General features: G+C 44.5%; 1 protein-coding gene across 1 annotated transcript; it reads right to left on the bottom strand.

Moving 5' to 3' along the window:
• Nucleotides 1-20: 20 nt before the first annotated feature.
• Nucleotides 21-8,508, bottom strand: ccdc137 (coiled-coil domain containing 137). Its single transcript, XM_080723935.1, has 6 exons — nucleotides 8,362-8,508; nucleotides 6,868-7,004; nucleotides 6,402-6,630; nucleotides 5,491-5,573; nucleotides 1,065-1,144; nucleotides 21-702 (listed from the first exon to the last, which is right to left on the bottom strand). Exons 1-6 carry the CDS (start codon nucleotides 8,436-8,438, stop codon nucleotides 505-507), a joined length of 804 nt encoding a protein of 267 aa, XP_080580061.1. The 5' UTR covers nucleotides 8,439-8,508; the 3' UTR covers nucleotides 21-504.
• Nucleotides 8,509-15,999: the final 7,491 nt, after the last annotated feature.

Genomic DNA, 15,999 nt, shown 5'->3' with positions numbered 1-15,999 from the left:
AATCAATATAATGAAGTCAACATGTTTTGTCCAGTACTGCTTTCCAATTCCATACAAATACCATCAACTATAAAAGGTATACATTTATCTTTCTATTGGACTGCCACCTAGTGGGTCAACAATGTACATTGCAGGCAAAAGTTGACAACAGAAACTCCTGTTGTGTTTCACGCGTGATGACGTATTCAGATATGATCTCTCTCCCTTCTGGAGCAAATGTGTCGGTCAACACAGTTTTCCTGCCGTTTCCTGTGACTGAAGGTAACCTGAATGGGAAAATACACAGTGCTCACCTGCCTTTGACAGGCATTGTGTACAATGTACAATAACAACACAGTAGTGAGCTGCTCATTTCAGAGTTCGTGTGAGAGCATCAGTTCCCATTTAAAGAGTCAATAAGTCTCTCAATAACAATGACCCTAGCCTAGTGGGCCGTTAAAGGCTACTCGTTCAGGTGTACCCAACAGTTAAAATGAACAATGAATGCGGCTTTATGGAGGCTCTTCACAGGTTCTTTAGCTTCTCCAGACCTGCAGCCTTGGCCGCCCACTGCTGCTGCTTGAGTTTCTTCAGATGACGGTAGGCCTCCACCGCTCGCACCCTCTCCTCCTCCATCATCCGCTGTCTGGCCATGGACTGCTTGGCTGTGGAGACTGCTGTGTGCCCCAGGAGAGAGTTGAGGAGCAGGGCCTTCGGTGCATTCTAGTGGTTGATTGAAGGGAGAAGAGAAAGACCTCAGAAGGTGCTTTTTTTAGTTTTCTCTCTTTTTTTCAGTTCTTTTTACCCGTTAAGACCTGATGCCGATCCTACGAATGCCATCTAAATCAGTAGTTCCCAAACTTCTTTTCGTAATTCAAAAGTGATTCAACATTTTTCAAACACTTGAACATTTTCAAAAATAGCAGATGTACATGGTCGCAACGTGGCAAGTAGTGACGCGCTGTGACCTTAGTAGATCTACTATTTTGAAGAGCCAACGCTAAAACCTAAAATGACAAAGATGCTTTTCCCATTTTTTGAATGGGTTAAATTAACTGTGTTATACAGTCCTGTGGAATACTCACCTGGCCTTTAACAGGAGCCCTTCTGGGTTTGACAGTCAGAGAGGGCGGGGCCATTGCAACTTCACCAAAGGCAACTTCATCTGTGGAACAGCAGAGGCAGCAGAATGTCTATTTTTGTCACAAAAGGACCTTGGGGATGATAACCCTAGCGTCGGCTGATTATATGACAGCACTGCAGACCAATAAAATGCCACAGTTCTACATTAACCAATGTAGGCCTAGAAATGATTGAATGATTTAACCAGTGAAAAATAGCAGATATACAAGCTCACAGCGCGGCACCGAGTGCCGCGCTGCAAGCTTGTAGATCTGCTATTTTTGAAAAAGTCGTGAAAATGTGTGCAAATCTTTGAATATTATGTATTTTCAAAGTGAACGTTTGTAACTCAAATTTTGCTTCTGGGTGGTCCCTGGAACTAAATATTTTGAGATGGGGGTCCGTGGTCAAATAAATATCATTTTGGGGGTCCTTCACATGAAAAGGTTTGAGAACCTCTGACATAGTAGTCTCTAGAACAGACTGCTCCAGTTAAGTGACAAGGACCTTTTCTTTGACGATGGCTGGCCAGATTGCTGACATAGAAACATAGGTTTTTCAAAAAATCTTAGGAGGATTCAAAAGACACTTATAGAATCGGGTCAAAATTCTAATTTTCACGATTTTTCAAAAATAGCAGATCTACAAGCTCGCAGCGCGGCACACGGTATATCTGCTATTTTTCAATAGTTGAAGCATTAAATAATGATACACAAAATGTGTACCCGTTCTAAATGGGTTAAGGTTAAATTAAATGAAGTGCCACGGTGCGCTGAACAGCCACCACAAGCGACCTCGCAGCAAGAGGAACTCGTCATCATGTCAAACGTGGACAAGATGCGGCCACCAAGGAACAGTTTCTGTGGATTGTTTTATCAAATTCAAGGGTTGAGGACACACTGGAGTTTATACAGTATATCGTCGTTGTCGGGTGAAAACCTTGAATGTCCAAAACCGTTCTTTCTGCATTTTTCATTTTAAAAATGTTTTAAACTAGTGAAAACAGCCAATCTACAAGCACACAACGCCTCACACCGCGAGGCGTTGTGTGCTTGCAGATCTGCTGTTTTCACTACTTTTGCGCGACGGCCTTGTATGATGAAGCAGGGCTTTACTTTGTAAAAAAAAAACGTACAAATTTGAAACTTGGAGATACGAGGTTTCCATCCGACAACGACGATATACTGTATATATGCATGCACATTATGTACTTATATCAGAGATTTGGTTAGCTGGCACCTGCCACTGACTGTGTACAATTTCAATTGGCTAGCGGTACAGTAATTATGTAAATCTTGATGTCCATCTTGGCCCGTAAAATATGAAAATTTATTTTCATGGTTTTCTATCACCATAGACTGACTGAATATGCATTAGTGCAGGGCTTACTGACACACTCCTCACACAAAGACAAATCGCTTTGTTGTGGTAGTCTACACTGTAATGGCAAAACAGACGTCCCAGTTTTGTTAAGACTAGTAGTTAACTGTTCTGCTGCCGTTGACAGTCCTCACCGTCATTGAAAGGGTTAATACCATGGCGCCGTTGACGGTGAGGACTGTGAATCTTACTGTATATACAGTAAAGATATTATCACTTACTGTACGTCGCTCCGGTCCCGCCCGCATCGGCAATGTCCGCGATTTGTTTACAACGCACGTCGGGCGTGCACGCGAAGTGAAGCTCCTCCATAGTAAATCCATTGAGAGGCCCATAAAGAAACTTCAATAACTCATAAAAGACATTTGTATACAAAAAGGGGGCTCCACTCTGCACACTCTAGACACGGGATGCGCGCAGCCATGTTTCCCTTCTGGACCCACACTGTCATGTGACTAGATGACGTAATCGTTGCCGTCAAGTGATAATCCAAAAAAACAAAAACAACCCCCTTCCAGCCCTTCAAAATAATAGCGGCGGCCTATGGAGGAAACGGCGTGGCACCGAGGCACCAAGCAACCTTCAGATTAAGAGGCACCAATTGTGTTAATAAGAAACGGTGTAGACAAATAATTCGGCTAATTTAGCGAGAAACCAAAATTGAAACAGGAAGCAATAAATGATCAGTCAATGCACTGATCACAATAAACCCTTTTGTAAATCCCGCCCCATTCTGCCCTGTTACTATGATGGGACATTAACCCTGGGCAGATTGTTTTTATAGTGGAAGTGGATGGGATTTTTTTCCCCCTTCATAGCCTCATTACAGCTATATAAAGTACCAAAGGAAAAACACCTAGGTGATATTAATAAAAAGGGAAGACAAAGGTACAGTAGTTACATTGCAAAACAGGGGGTTTACCCGAAAATATATGTTTTAATGTGTTTAATCCCAGTGGGACAGAATCCTCTTTGCAGATTCTTTTATAGTGGAAGTGGATGGGATTTTTTCCCCCTTCATAGCCTCATTACAGCTATATAAAGTACCACAAAAAACACATCTACGTGATATTAATAAAAAGGGAAGAAAAAGGTACAGTAATTACATAGCAAAACAGTAGTTTTCCCCCGAAAAATAAATGTTTTAATTAGTTTAATCCTCTGGATCAGAGATAGAAAGAGAAGCGCATTGCATCTTGGGTACTAGGAAGAGGACAGAGAGAATGTTTCTCCTCACATAATAGGCTGGCTTTTCGTAATTCTGCCCATTTAAATTATATGTACCCAATCGTGACTCTTAGACCATTGATAAGGTACATGTGAACTAGTTTGTTGAAGCTTATTCGTTATGATGAGCGAGATCGCTTGACGCTTGCCGTCGCTATCACCGTACCGGCCGATCTCCGTGTCGCGCACTGCGGACAGTTTTTGAAAGCCTGAAGCAACATTCTCCACTGCACAAACTCCACCCCCGATAGCAAAAAGTGAATGTTTTTTTCTGGTTGGCCAGTCAGGGAGTCTCAGGGACCAATCAGAAGGCTGACAAACGGTCTATTAGGGCTGTCACGATATGACATTTTACATGACGATTAATTGTCGCTCAAATAATTGGCGATTAACAATTTAATTGTGTTTTTGTCATTGACAATTACATTTCTGTTTGGCTTTTAGGCTTTGAAGTTGCACATGGCAGATATGACACAAAACCTAAATACACGAAGAAATTACTGACATATTTGACAACTTACTACTTAAAAAATAACATTTATAGTGGAAATAGCCGATCTACAAGCTCACAACGCGCCGCGATGCGACGCGTTGTGAGCTTGTAGATCTGCTATTTCCACTATTTCTGACATTTTTTCAACATTCACGATTATGACGATTATGACATAATAATTGCAATAATGTCAAATAATCACAATTAAACGATTATGTAATAATTGTGACAGCCCTAATCACAATGCATCAGTGCATTTAATGCAACTGCAAAAGATATGAAGGAGCACTGCAATAAAGCCAAGCAATCATCTCACAGCTAAAGGTTGTATATACCAAATGCCACAAAATGAGTTTCCAACCGATGCTGGAAGAACTTGACAAATTGCAGGCAAGTGACTTCCTCTGCACCAACATTGATGGAACAGTACACACAACAGTAAAAAAAAAAGGCATAATATGTATGAACAATTTGAAAGAGATGGAAATCCAAAAATGTGTGCATTTTACATTTGGCCAGTAAATGAAATCTGGCCGCGTTGAGCGAGCGACTTTTAGAATGGGTCTGAGCGCCGACCCTCCTCCGCTCCGAGCCGATCCTGTTGGGGCCGCGCGCCGCATGTTTCCGACAAAACAGTGCAGAGTGGACAGCTCTCCAAGTCTCCAACTCTCCTTCAAAGCCGAGGCTCACGTTACCGCTAGGGCTGTCACAATTATTACATAATCGTCTAATCGTGATTATTTGACATTATCGCAATTATTTTGTCATAATCGTGAATGTTGAAAAAGTGAATGATGAAATAGCCGATCGGCTATTTCCACTGTCAAAGTTATTTTTTAAGTAGTAAGTTGTCAAATATGTCAGTACTTTATTTGTGTATTTAGGTTATGTGTCATATCTGCCATGTGCAACTTCAAAGTAATTATCATAGACAAATACACAATTAAATTGTTAATCGCCAATTATTTGAGTGACAATTAATCGTCCTGTAAAATGTCATATCGTGACAGCCCTAGTTACCGCAAGCATTTGTGTTGGGAACACACTGGCAAAGGAGAACGTTTTGGACATGGTAGCAAACTACTTTTTTTTTTACTCTGATTGACGACCCTGAGCGGAGCGTGGAGCGAGAGATGCGAAAATCAAGGTGAGCGACGGAGCGGCGGGGAGCGGAGCGGCCCGGTGGCCGACCAGAGTGACCAGCGAGTGGGACAAGAGCCCTCTGGGGCGCAGAGCGGCTTTTGTCACCGCTCCACGCTCGTGTACCCTGCAATGTGAAACATAATTACCTATACGCATCTCTTTTTCCATCTTGTCCTCTTGTTTGCCTTGTTTCCTGTCCTTTAACTTCTGCAGTCTCACTTTATCGTGGCTGTAACAACAAGACAGACGAGAACCAAATGATAATTATAACAGAGCCATAGCTTTGTGAAAGGAAGTCACTGTACAGTAGTGTTACAGTTAAGCCTGATTTACTTCATATGAATCAAACTGATTTATATTTATGACATTTTATCATTTTTGTATTATACTTAGTTGTACAATGGTGACATACAAAAATAGTTAAAATAGCTGATCTGCAAGCTGACAACGCATTGCATCCGCGAAAAGATAATTGTTCATGAATTGTAACCGGGGCAAAGGTTTTAAATAAATGAATAAAACTGCTACCAATATAACTGATAATGATTTGAAGTCATGTCGGCCAGCCCTAGTAGGAACTAGGGCATTCACGAATAGTGATTTTTAGTATTCGAATTATTCGACCTCAAAGTATTCGAATAGTCGAATATTCGACAGGACTGGCCAAACTGTCAAATATTAAGTACAAGAGGGCCTGAGGCGAACATTGTGAAAATAGCCGATCTACAAGCATGTAGATCTGCTATTTTCACAATATTTATCTGCGGAACCGAGTCAAATTAAATGTAAATACCTACAGTTCCAAGTGCTTGTCAGGGTGGGTGTCCCCAGTTCAAATATGTTTATTTTGGGGATCACAGCCTAAAAAGTTTTGAGAACCCCTGGCATTGACAACTCATTCTTATGACTTCCTATCTAGCCAAGCTTTTTAAACTATATATTTTTTAAAGAGAAAACAATAAAAATAAGCGAATATTCGATTTCGGTGAACAACGTCGAATAGTGACTTTGATATTGGAATATTTGGTGAATGCCCTAGTAGAAACACTGCACTCACCCCTTTCGTTTCTCAGACTTGGCCTTGTTTGCAGGGTTCTCTTGTTTGTCCTCTTTCAGCTCAGGCTTTCTGTCCACCTGGTTCTTTGTGAGGAAGGATACATGTTGGGTTTCGGTATTCATACGTCGCACGAACGCCTTCTCCGTCTCCTTTTTTCCTCTTTTGAAATGTGGAACAGGGATGTCTCCGGCCGGGGAGAAGGCTGCTGCTTTTATGTTCTTGAGGGCGGCTGCAGACAAGAGATGGAGCAAACAAGAGATGAGTTTCTGCGGATACAGTACGTATCTGTACTGTAGTTCTGCTCCGACTAGGGCTATAACTATCGGTTAATTTCTCTTTTTCAATTAATCGAGAAGCGTGTTTCTTATATATATTTGTATTTTCTTATATTATATCAACAAATTAATTATTAAGCCCAGCATCCGTATTGTGGGGAAAGCATTCCGAATCACAACCCGAGTCTGACCTTCTTTCATCATCTTGGTCCTTGACTTCTTTCCCATCTTCATTCTTTCCTTGCTCTTGATGATCTCTCGGAGCCGGTAAGGGATGTCATTGATGTGGTCCTCTGGTCTTGTTCTGTTTCTCCCATCGCGCCCCTGTCTGCAGTGTACACACAATTTCAAAGGCTCAACATTAACAAAAAATCATTTATCACAATCACATACTATACCCACAGGTATGAGCAGTGAAATGTTGGTTTGTTTGATTGATTGTTGATTACTATTTTCTTTCTTTTTCTTTTTTTACAAAAGATGCTAAAAGGACAACACAAAAGGCCCTAAGGGCTTATTTCCATTGTGGTCCTCCTGTGTATTCAAATCATCAAGACATTTAAAGACAAACAATAAAATACAATAATGCATATTATTGCATGTCTTTAAATGTCTTGATTAATTGAATAACGTACACAGGACCACAAAGCCTTTAGGGTTTTTTGTGTTATCCATTTAGCACCATTTGTATAATCACAAGTGTACAACCACTGTACCTTTTTGCTAAATAAAGTACTATTCAATCAAACAAATCAATCAATCAATCAATCAATCGATCGATCAAAATACCCTAGGCCTAGCCACAAGCAACTTGTATTAGCAAAAGGGAGACAGAATAATTCTTTAATTGATTTGGTTCCATTTATAGTACACTATCAGAGTTAAATGAACATTGATTTTACTATTTAAATTGGGGACCCAGAGATAGAAATGCCATTCAAATATCAAACTGGGGGTCATTGGTGGTTGCATGAGAATCACAGTGGTAGAGCTGTAAAGATCCTCTCTTATGGGGGTCTCTCTGTCCCTGGCGTATCTTTTCAAATGGGGGGTCCGCGGGCTAATAAAAAGTTTGAGAACCACTGTATGTAATGTCAAACGTGAGTTTAAAACATGCTCAGTTGTCTAACATGAATTAACTAAACATGAATCCCTCCCCTGACACTTCTTTGTATTTACCTACTGTATACATTTTTTGCACTGTTTTTTTTAGTCTCTGTTTATTGTTTTATTTTCTCCTGACCATATCTACTGCATAGTACTGTGTTCTATCCGTCTGTCATTCAATGTTAAATGAGATACTTCAATGGTTTCCTCTTTCCTGTGTAAATAAGCCAAGTGCTTTCCTAGGATCTTCTTTTAGTTGACCTTGTACCAGTGAACTGTACCGGAACAAACAGGAACAAAACACCGGCATGAAACTGTACATGAAACTGTATTTTCTATGCAAACTTCTAATAAAGTCTTCAATCAATCAAAAATCAATGGTTTTAAAACGTAGTTGTTATGACTCAACCTAAACAGTAGCCCTAGAATGTCATGTCTGTGATATTAAGATAAATATAGCTCCTTTGAATTGAAAATTGATATTACAGACATTTAGGGCTACCTAAACAGCAACACAGCTAGCCTAGCACTGCAGGCTAATATATTACATATTATTTTATTCCTCGTCTAAACCTTACCTGTGCTGTTGTTGTCCGGCTTTGCCAGCTCCCTGTTTTCCCGACGCGTTGGGTTTTGTGGGTTTGTTCTTTCCCATGTTGTGTTTTTAATATATTGACACTTTATTTACCAAAACAAAACAACACGTGAAGAGAACAGCGTGGATGTTTCTTCACAACCTTTAACCCAGGAACCAAAACCTCACACAAGACGAGAGAGTGTTTTTTACTGGTGATTCAGTCAGAGTGTATGAAAGGGTGCGCTCGTTTTATTGTCCACGACATTGCAAGCGGCGCGAAGGCCAGCGGACCTTGGTCCTGCTCTTCGCCCCCGAGCGCCGCAGGCGCGAGTGGCCGCGAAGAGCGGGCCAGGGCCGCGCGGCCGGCGGAGCGCCGCGCGAGTTACGAAGCCGTGGTGAATGCAATCGTTATATTTATGCCCAGGCCGTAAGGCCTGGGCAAGCCCACGATAAACGCCCGCGCAGTCCGGTGCGCATTTCCGAACGCACCCTTTCCCCACACTCGGACTGAAACACCAGTAAAAAACACCATCCCCACACAAGACCCGCCAACTGGTCCCGATTGGTCGTACTACGGTGTCGCGCGTCAGAAATAGCTGATCTACAAGCTCACAACTCTGGGCTCTGATCTCATCCGCGACGCGTTGTGAGCTTGTAGCTTGTAGTTTTTTTTGCAGGTCCTGATTGGCCAGAACTTCAGAATAATCACTGCGTCCTAGCTGCCTTTGTTCGAAGGTAACACAAGGGGGCGTAGTAGTGTCAGATTTTACAATACTGTGAGACATACTGGCAAAGAGACATTTTCTTTTTTCATAGCATAATCTACAAAAAGTGTATGTTTTCTTGCACATTGTGTTTTTTTTTTAAATATATATATTGTTTTACAATATAGGCCTACATAGATACAATAAGATACATTTGGGGGGTATGACCGTCCTATTTGATTGTGGGGTTTGTTCATCATGATTCATAACCCAACATGCAACATCCTATATGTTTTTAGGCTACTTCAAAATCTGTGCAACTTCAAAATATATGTAAAGGTCATGCTCATCTCTCACATAGTGTCTATCTAGCTCAAAAGCACAGACAGACAAACGATGTAAAAAATGAAGCATAAATGCAGTGTTGTTTCAACAGGCAGGCTGAGCCTGTCCAGTGAGTATCATAACCTACTCTTGTGTTCTCACATAGGGCCTCGTGTGCTGTCCACTGATGCATGCAGGGCTCCAGTCTGCACACATGTGCCATCAGCAATCCTCTGCATCCTGGTAAGTGTATTAGTAAGGGAAAGTTAGCCGAGTATTAAACCAATCTGGGAACTAAATCTAAATCAATATCTTTCTTCACAAATGTGTTCATAAAGGTGTCTACTATCACCTCTGAACTTTCTCAATCACAACTCCCTTGGGGAACTTTGTGGGAACCAATCAAAGTCGGGGGTATCGGGATACCTGGGCCTGGGATTAATGCATATGGGGTGTGTAATTAGGGTATTTTTGGGCTGCTGAATCCATTCCAACCATTAGTCTTCAGTTTAAATGACTCCTTGGCCATAAAATAGGCCTAATTGGCTCCAATCATGTAATTCGAGTTCACCTGTGTCCTGTTAGTCCCTATGCTTTAAACCCTTTTGAGTGTTCCTTGTCAGATTGTATCATGTTATCATGTGTGTCATGATGTGCGCTTAGCCGCTTACCCACCTGATTTTGAATAGTTTTCATGAATTCAAACCCTACTCCAACCATTTTTTTTATTGCCAATATTATATGTCTCGTGGACATGTGAGGGGGTGGAAGTAGCGTTATCCTTTTTATTTTTTATTTTCTTTAATAATTGTTTGTTTTTACAATTATTTCCTTTTGTTTGAGCATGTTTTGTATAATTTCTCTAATATGTTTCGTTGTGATAATGCTATATTGCTGTCTCCCTCTAACAACCTCCTCTCTTTCCATGTGTGAGTCTGACTGCGAACTGATAGGATAACTAGACGCCGGTGCTGGCCAATGTATGGGGGACTGACGTCATGACCAGCCAATGGGCGGCTGGCAGAGTGGGAGGCGGCCCTTTAAGAGGAACGCCAGGCTCAGTCTAGGTTGACAAGCAAGGGGCGCAGACGTGTGTGTGGAGCAGGCTGAGGGAAGTGACTCAGGTGGCCGGCTGTGATGAGCAGAGAGACAGGCACAGGCCGAGCCAGGCAGTAACTGAACTGAACCTTATTGAACTAAAGTGCTAGGACCGAGTAGCGCTTTACCTTACAAACCCAGCGGATTCCAGACGGTGATCCGGGTGTCAGCGGTACCAGGCAGGGTCCGGCCATCCAGAGACGAGCGAGAGGGTCCTGACGAGCCGAACCGGCTACCCGGCTAACGAGAGGGGTCGTTGTGACTACTGTGGTGTCGTGCGAACTATTCGCAGCGGCAGGTCACAAGCCTGCCTGCGTGTGAGTATCCAATCCTGTACACCACTGTCACTAAAGTCACTGGCCTAGAGTTGAGCTGTATAGTCGTCACGACAAGGATACTGGCGTATTCTTTGTATTCACAGAACGGTGGACTAAAGACGTAGATGACCAAAGATGAGCTGTGTGCCGCTGTGTGTGCCATCCCACCTGCTGTAGAAGTCACTATTCCCACCTGCTGAAACGATACTCTGCCTATTATTTCATATCTGCTTAGTTATATAACATTTATTCGTCCTTAAATCTGCGCTCCTTGCATTATAATTAATTATCGTAATTATTATACTATTACGATTTGAGGCCTTAACGAGCCGGTACCATAAACTAAGTGCACTTTAATTGTCACCAAGAACGTTACGATAAGAGAAAGAAGGGGGGTTGAATTAATGTTTTATTGTTGACAGTGCTCTTATTTTTAGTTTTAGTTAGTTGGCGCCGTAGGATTTTAGGGTTCCCTTTTATTTTATTATTGTGTTTTTGGCGTGATAGAGGCCGCTGTAACCTAGTAATAAAGATTGTTATACTTTTCTAAACTGTCGTCCTGGTCATTCTCTCCTCATGATTTATATTGCTCTGGTGTTCCGTAAACGAACTTGTGTGTCCCTAAAGGTTGTGCCGTTGTGCACTTATTTTCCTCTTTAAACGAGGTGGCGTTGTCGGAAACTTATAATTATACAATCTGCTAATGATAATACTTAATAATATACAACAAACCAAAAAGGTGTATTTACAATTAATTATTGGCAAATTCAGTAACAAGGTAATGACAAAGGTACCAGTTTAAACACTGGCGGTTAATGTGAGTTGGGCCACCCTTACATAAATTGGCGTTTGTAGCGGCAGGATCGGACACAGAGCAATATAGAGGAGAGAGTGAATAAGTGTGTAATTGTGAACTTGTTAATATGATGATGATGCCGGTGTATCCGGGCGCCCCGTGGCTGCCCACGTTTGGAGGTACAGAGGGTGAACTTAAGTACAGGGAATGGAAAGTACAGATTAAAGGGCTATTGGGGACGCAAGATGTTAATGAGGCTAAAAAGGTTGCCATTCTATTACAAACTTTGACTGATGAAGCTAGACGGCAAGTTAATGTGTTGGATGAGGGGGATCGAGATACTGTGGCCAAAATCTTTGCTCATCTAGATAACGTGTACAAGGAAACAATCCCTGTTGCAAAGGTACGCTCACAATTTTATAGTTGCGCACAGCGCCCTGGAGAGAGTGTCAGTGCCTTTATTCTGAGACTTAGAGAATTATTTTGTGGGTTGCGGCGTTATGATGCGACTACAGCCCCCTCCGAGGCCGTCTTGAAAGACCAGTTTCTTATGGGGTTAACTGAGGGCCCACTTGGTCAAGCACTGAGAATATATGCTCGACGCCACCCTGACGAAGACTTCGCCGCGCTGCGACAGGAGGCCTTGACGTTGGACACGGAACATGGAGGTACGCCAGCTACTGAAATCGCTTGTCATGCTATTAACCCCGTAACTGTCCCTGTGCCACCACAGACCTCTGCGTGGAGAGATGAGCTGAAGCGAGAAATAATGGAGGATGTCAAGACGCAGTTGCACGGTATGACGAAAGAGTTGATGAGTGAACTCCGGCCGCTCATCCAGGCTGCCGCTCCTGCTGTGCGTCCCCAACCACCGCCGTCTGAGGCGTCCTATGTGCCACCTGCGCGCCGGTACGCGCCACCTCAGAGATATGAATGGGATGGGGAGGGGAGGCCCATATGCCGTCAATGCAAACGGTCAGGACATATAGCTAGATGGTGCACTACTAATCAGCCGTCGTTAAACTAAATCGTCCTGTTGCCGAGGTCCAGGCAACAGGAGTCCCCTTATCTGTGACACATACTCGGGCCAATGATGCATTTATCGGGCAATGCCCCATGATTAAAGTAAAGATGGGAGGCGTTCACTTAAAAGGGTTGCTTGATACGGGGTCCCAAGTCACTTTAATGCAACAGAGCTTATTTGAAGAACACTTCTCTCAAACTGATTTAGGTGCAGGGCCACTTGTGTTTAAATTAAGAGCAGCAAATGGCCTTGACATACCGTACACTAGTTATGCGGTATTTGATTTGGAGCTAGAGGGAGTGCAAGTCCCAGGGCGAGGGGTCGTAATTGTTAAAGATGAACATTGTACGCAGCCCTTGATTATTGGCATGAACGTAGTGAGTGCATGCTGGCGTACACTGTTTAAATGGCCTGGGAGGGTTGCGTTTCCCCCGCGTCAAGCGAACGCGTTGTGGCGAGACGCATTCGCTGCCTGTAAAAGAGTTGAGGCCGTGACTAATGATGACGGGTCTTTGGGTTATGTGTGGCCCGTCAGTCGCCAAAGGATTCGGGTCCCCGCCCGCAGTGAAATGGTTGTATGGGGACGCACACGTCGGGGACCGGGAGGAACTGACTTTGAGGCTCTGGTCGAGGCGCTACCAGACATGAAGGAATTGGGGTTGGCGCGCGCCTTGGTTACGGTACGGGGCGGGCGGGTCCCTATTCGTCTCTGTAACCCCTTTCCTTATAGCCTGACGGTGAGGCGCTATCAGAAGTTGGGGAAACTGTACCCTGTGCATGATGCTGATGTTCGGGGAAGTCAAGATCTGAGCCTGTCCATGTCCGCTGATGGCCTGGTGGATGTTGCCCTGGTGAGCGCTGCGGAAGACGGACCCGTGCGCACCCTATCCCAAGAACTCGGTGGGCTGGCTGATCGCACTGACCTGCCCGAGGGAGAGAAAGAGGGACTGCAGTCCATGTTGCTGAGATGGGAAAAGGTGTTTGCTGTACACGATGAAGATTTCGGGCGGACGGACGCCGTGCAACACCAAATCCACACAGCGGGCGCCGCACCCATTCGTGAGCGACACAGGCCACTGCCGCCCTCCATGTACAAAGAAATGAAGGCCTTGTTAGGTGACATGTTGGCGAAAGGAGTCATCGCGGAGAGCTGTAGTCCGTGGGCCGCACCGATTGTGCTGGTTAAGAAGAAGGACGGCAGCTGGAGGTTCTGCGTGGACTACCGTAAGTTGAATGCAGTTACCCATAAAGACGCGTTCCCTTTACCTCGTATTGAAGAAACATTGACCAGTTTGACTAAAGCACAGTGGTTCTCGACTCTTGATTTGGCCAGTGGGTATTGGCAAGTAGGCATGGATCCACGTGATCAAGAAAAGACTGCCTTTACGACCCCACTGGGTCTGTTTGAATTCAAACGAATGCCCTTCGGGCTGTGTAATGCGCCTGCTACGTTCCAGAGACTCATGCAGCACTGTTTAAGTGGACAAGTAGCTGAGTCTTTATTAGTTTATTTGGACGATATTATTATCTACTCCCCTGACTTCTGTTCTCATCTACAGCAGCTGGATCGGGTGTTCCAGCGACTATGGAAGCACGGACTGAAACTGCGCCTTGATAAATGTAAACTGTTACAACGTGAAGTGCAGTTCTTGGGGCATGTGGTGGACCGGGAGGGAGTGCGCCCCGACCCAGACAAGTTAGTGGCGGTGCGAGGGTGGCCAATTCCAACCACGGTGCGGGAGGTTCGTGCATTTCTGGGTCTTGCAGGCTATTACCGCCGGTTTGTAGAATCATTCGCTGCTATAGCCCGTCCACTGAATAATCTCTTAATTGGGGTCCCCGTTGATAACAAGTCCTCACAGAAACCGATTATATGGACGGCAGAATGTCAAGCTGCTTTCGATGCGCTAAAAGGTGCCCTCACCCAAGCTCCGGTGTTGGCCTATGCTGACTATGAGGAACCTTTTGTGGTATATACGGATGCGAGCAACCGGGGGTTGGGTGCAGTGCTAGCCCAAATCCAAGATGGGAAGGAACGAGTTATCGCGTATGCGAGTCGTAGTTTGCACCCAACAGAACAAAATGATGCTAATTATAGTTCCTTTAAATTAGAGTTATTGGCCCTTAAATGGGCTGTAACCGAGAAATTTAAAGATTATTTGGCTGGGGCGCGGTTCACTGTATTTACCGATAATAACCCGGTGGCGCACCTCCAGACAGCTCGCTTGGGCGCTATCGAACAACGCTGGGCGGCCCAATTGGCTTCTTTTACGTTTGAGATTAAGTACCGGCCAGGCAAGAACAATGCTAATGCTGACGCCCTATCTAGATTTCCTGTAGACACCGGGGCGGTCGCGACGGTGGAACTAACGCCCGCAGCAGGAAATGCTGGCTGGGCTGGTGCTGAGTGGCTGCGAGCACAGAAGGATGATGAGGCTATCCAGGTGGTGACGCGGTGTGTGGAGAGGGGCATCCACCCTACGTTGACAGAGAAGAGGAGCTGGACGAAAGAGGCGGCCCAGCTGTTGCGCCAATGGACGAAACTGCGGGTGGAGGGGGGGATATTGTACCGTAATGTGACTGACCCTTACACCCAGGAAGAATATTTACAAGTTGTCTGTCCAGGTTCCAGGAGGAAGGAGGTGTGGAGAGAGATGCATGTGGCTGCGGCACATGCGGGGGTGGACCGGACGCTGGTGCAGCTCCGGCGGCGTTTCTACTGGCAAGGCATGGAGGGGGAGGTACGTCGTTTCCATGAGGGCTGTGTAAACTGTAGCTTACAAAAAACTAGGGTCGAGCCTAGAGCCCCTTTACAACCTTTCGAAGTCTCGTACCCCTTAGAAGTGGTGGCTATTGATTTCCTTACCCTGGGTCGACCTGCCGACACCTGTCAAAATATCCTTGTAGCCACAGATCTATTTACTAAATATAGCTGGGCCATACCCACACGTGATCAAACTGCTCAGACCACTGTTCGGGTGTTATGGACCCATATTATACAGCCGTACGGTTGCCCCGCCCGTTTTCATTCGGACAGAGGCGCTAACTTCGAGTCTGCGCTCATGCAACAGTTATGTAATAATTATGGTATTACTAAGAGCCGTACTACGCCGTATTATCCAGCCGGAAATGGTGGCGTGGAACGCTGTAATCAAACGGTACTTAATTTACTACGCTCGTTGGACGCTGATAAGCATGGCCGATGGCCTGAGCATCTGCCTGAGTTGATTCATGCGTATAATAACACTCCTCACAGCGCCACTGGCTATGCCCCGGCGTTTCTAATGTTTGGCCGCCATCTGCGGCGCCCTGTAGACGTGGAACTGGGAGTACAGCCTAGGCAGGACAGATTTGGGGTGGGGGACTGGGTTCAGCA

The sequence above is a fragment of the Nannobrachium achirus genome, assembly GCF_963921795.1.
Source record: "Nannobrachium achirus genome assembly, chromosome: 4".
NCBI classification, from domain to species: domain Eukaryota; kingdom Metazoa; phylum Chordata; class Actinopteri; order Myctophiformes; family Myctophidae; genus Nannobrachium; species Nannobrachium achirus.
The sequence above is the reverse complement of the archived record's forward strand: the minus strand, read 5'-3'. Positions and strand labels throughout refer to the sequence as shown.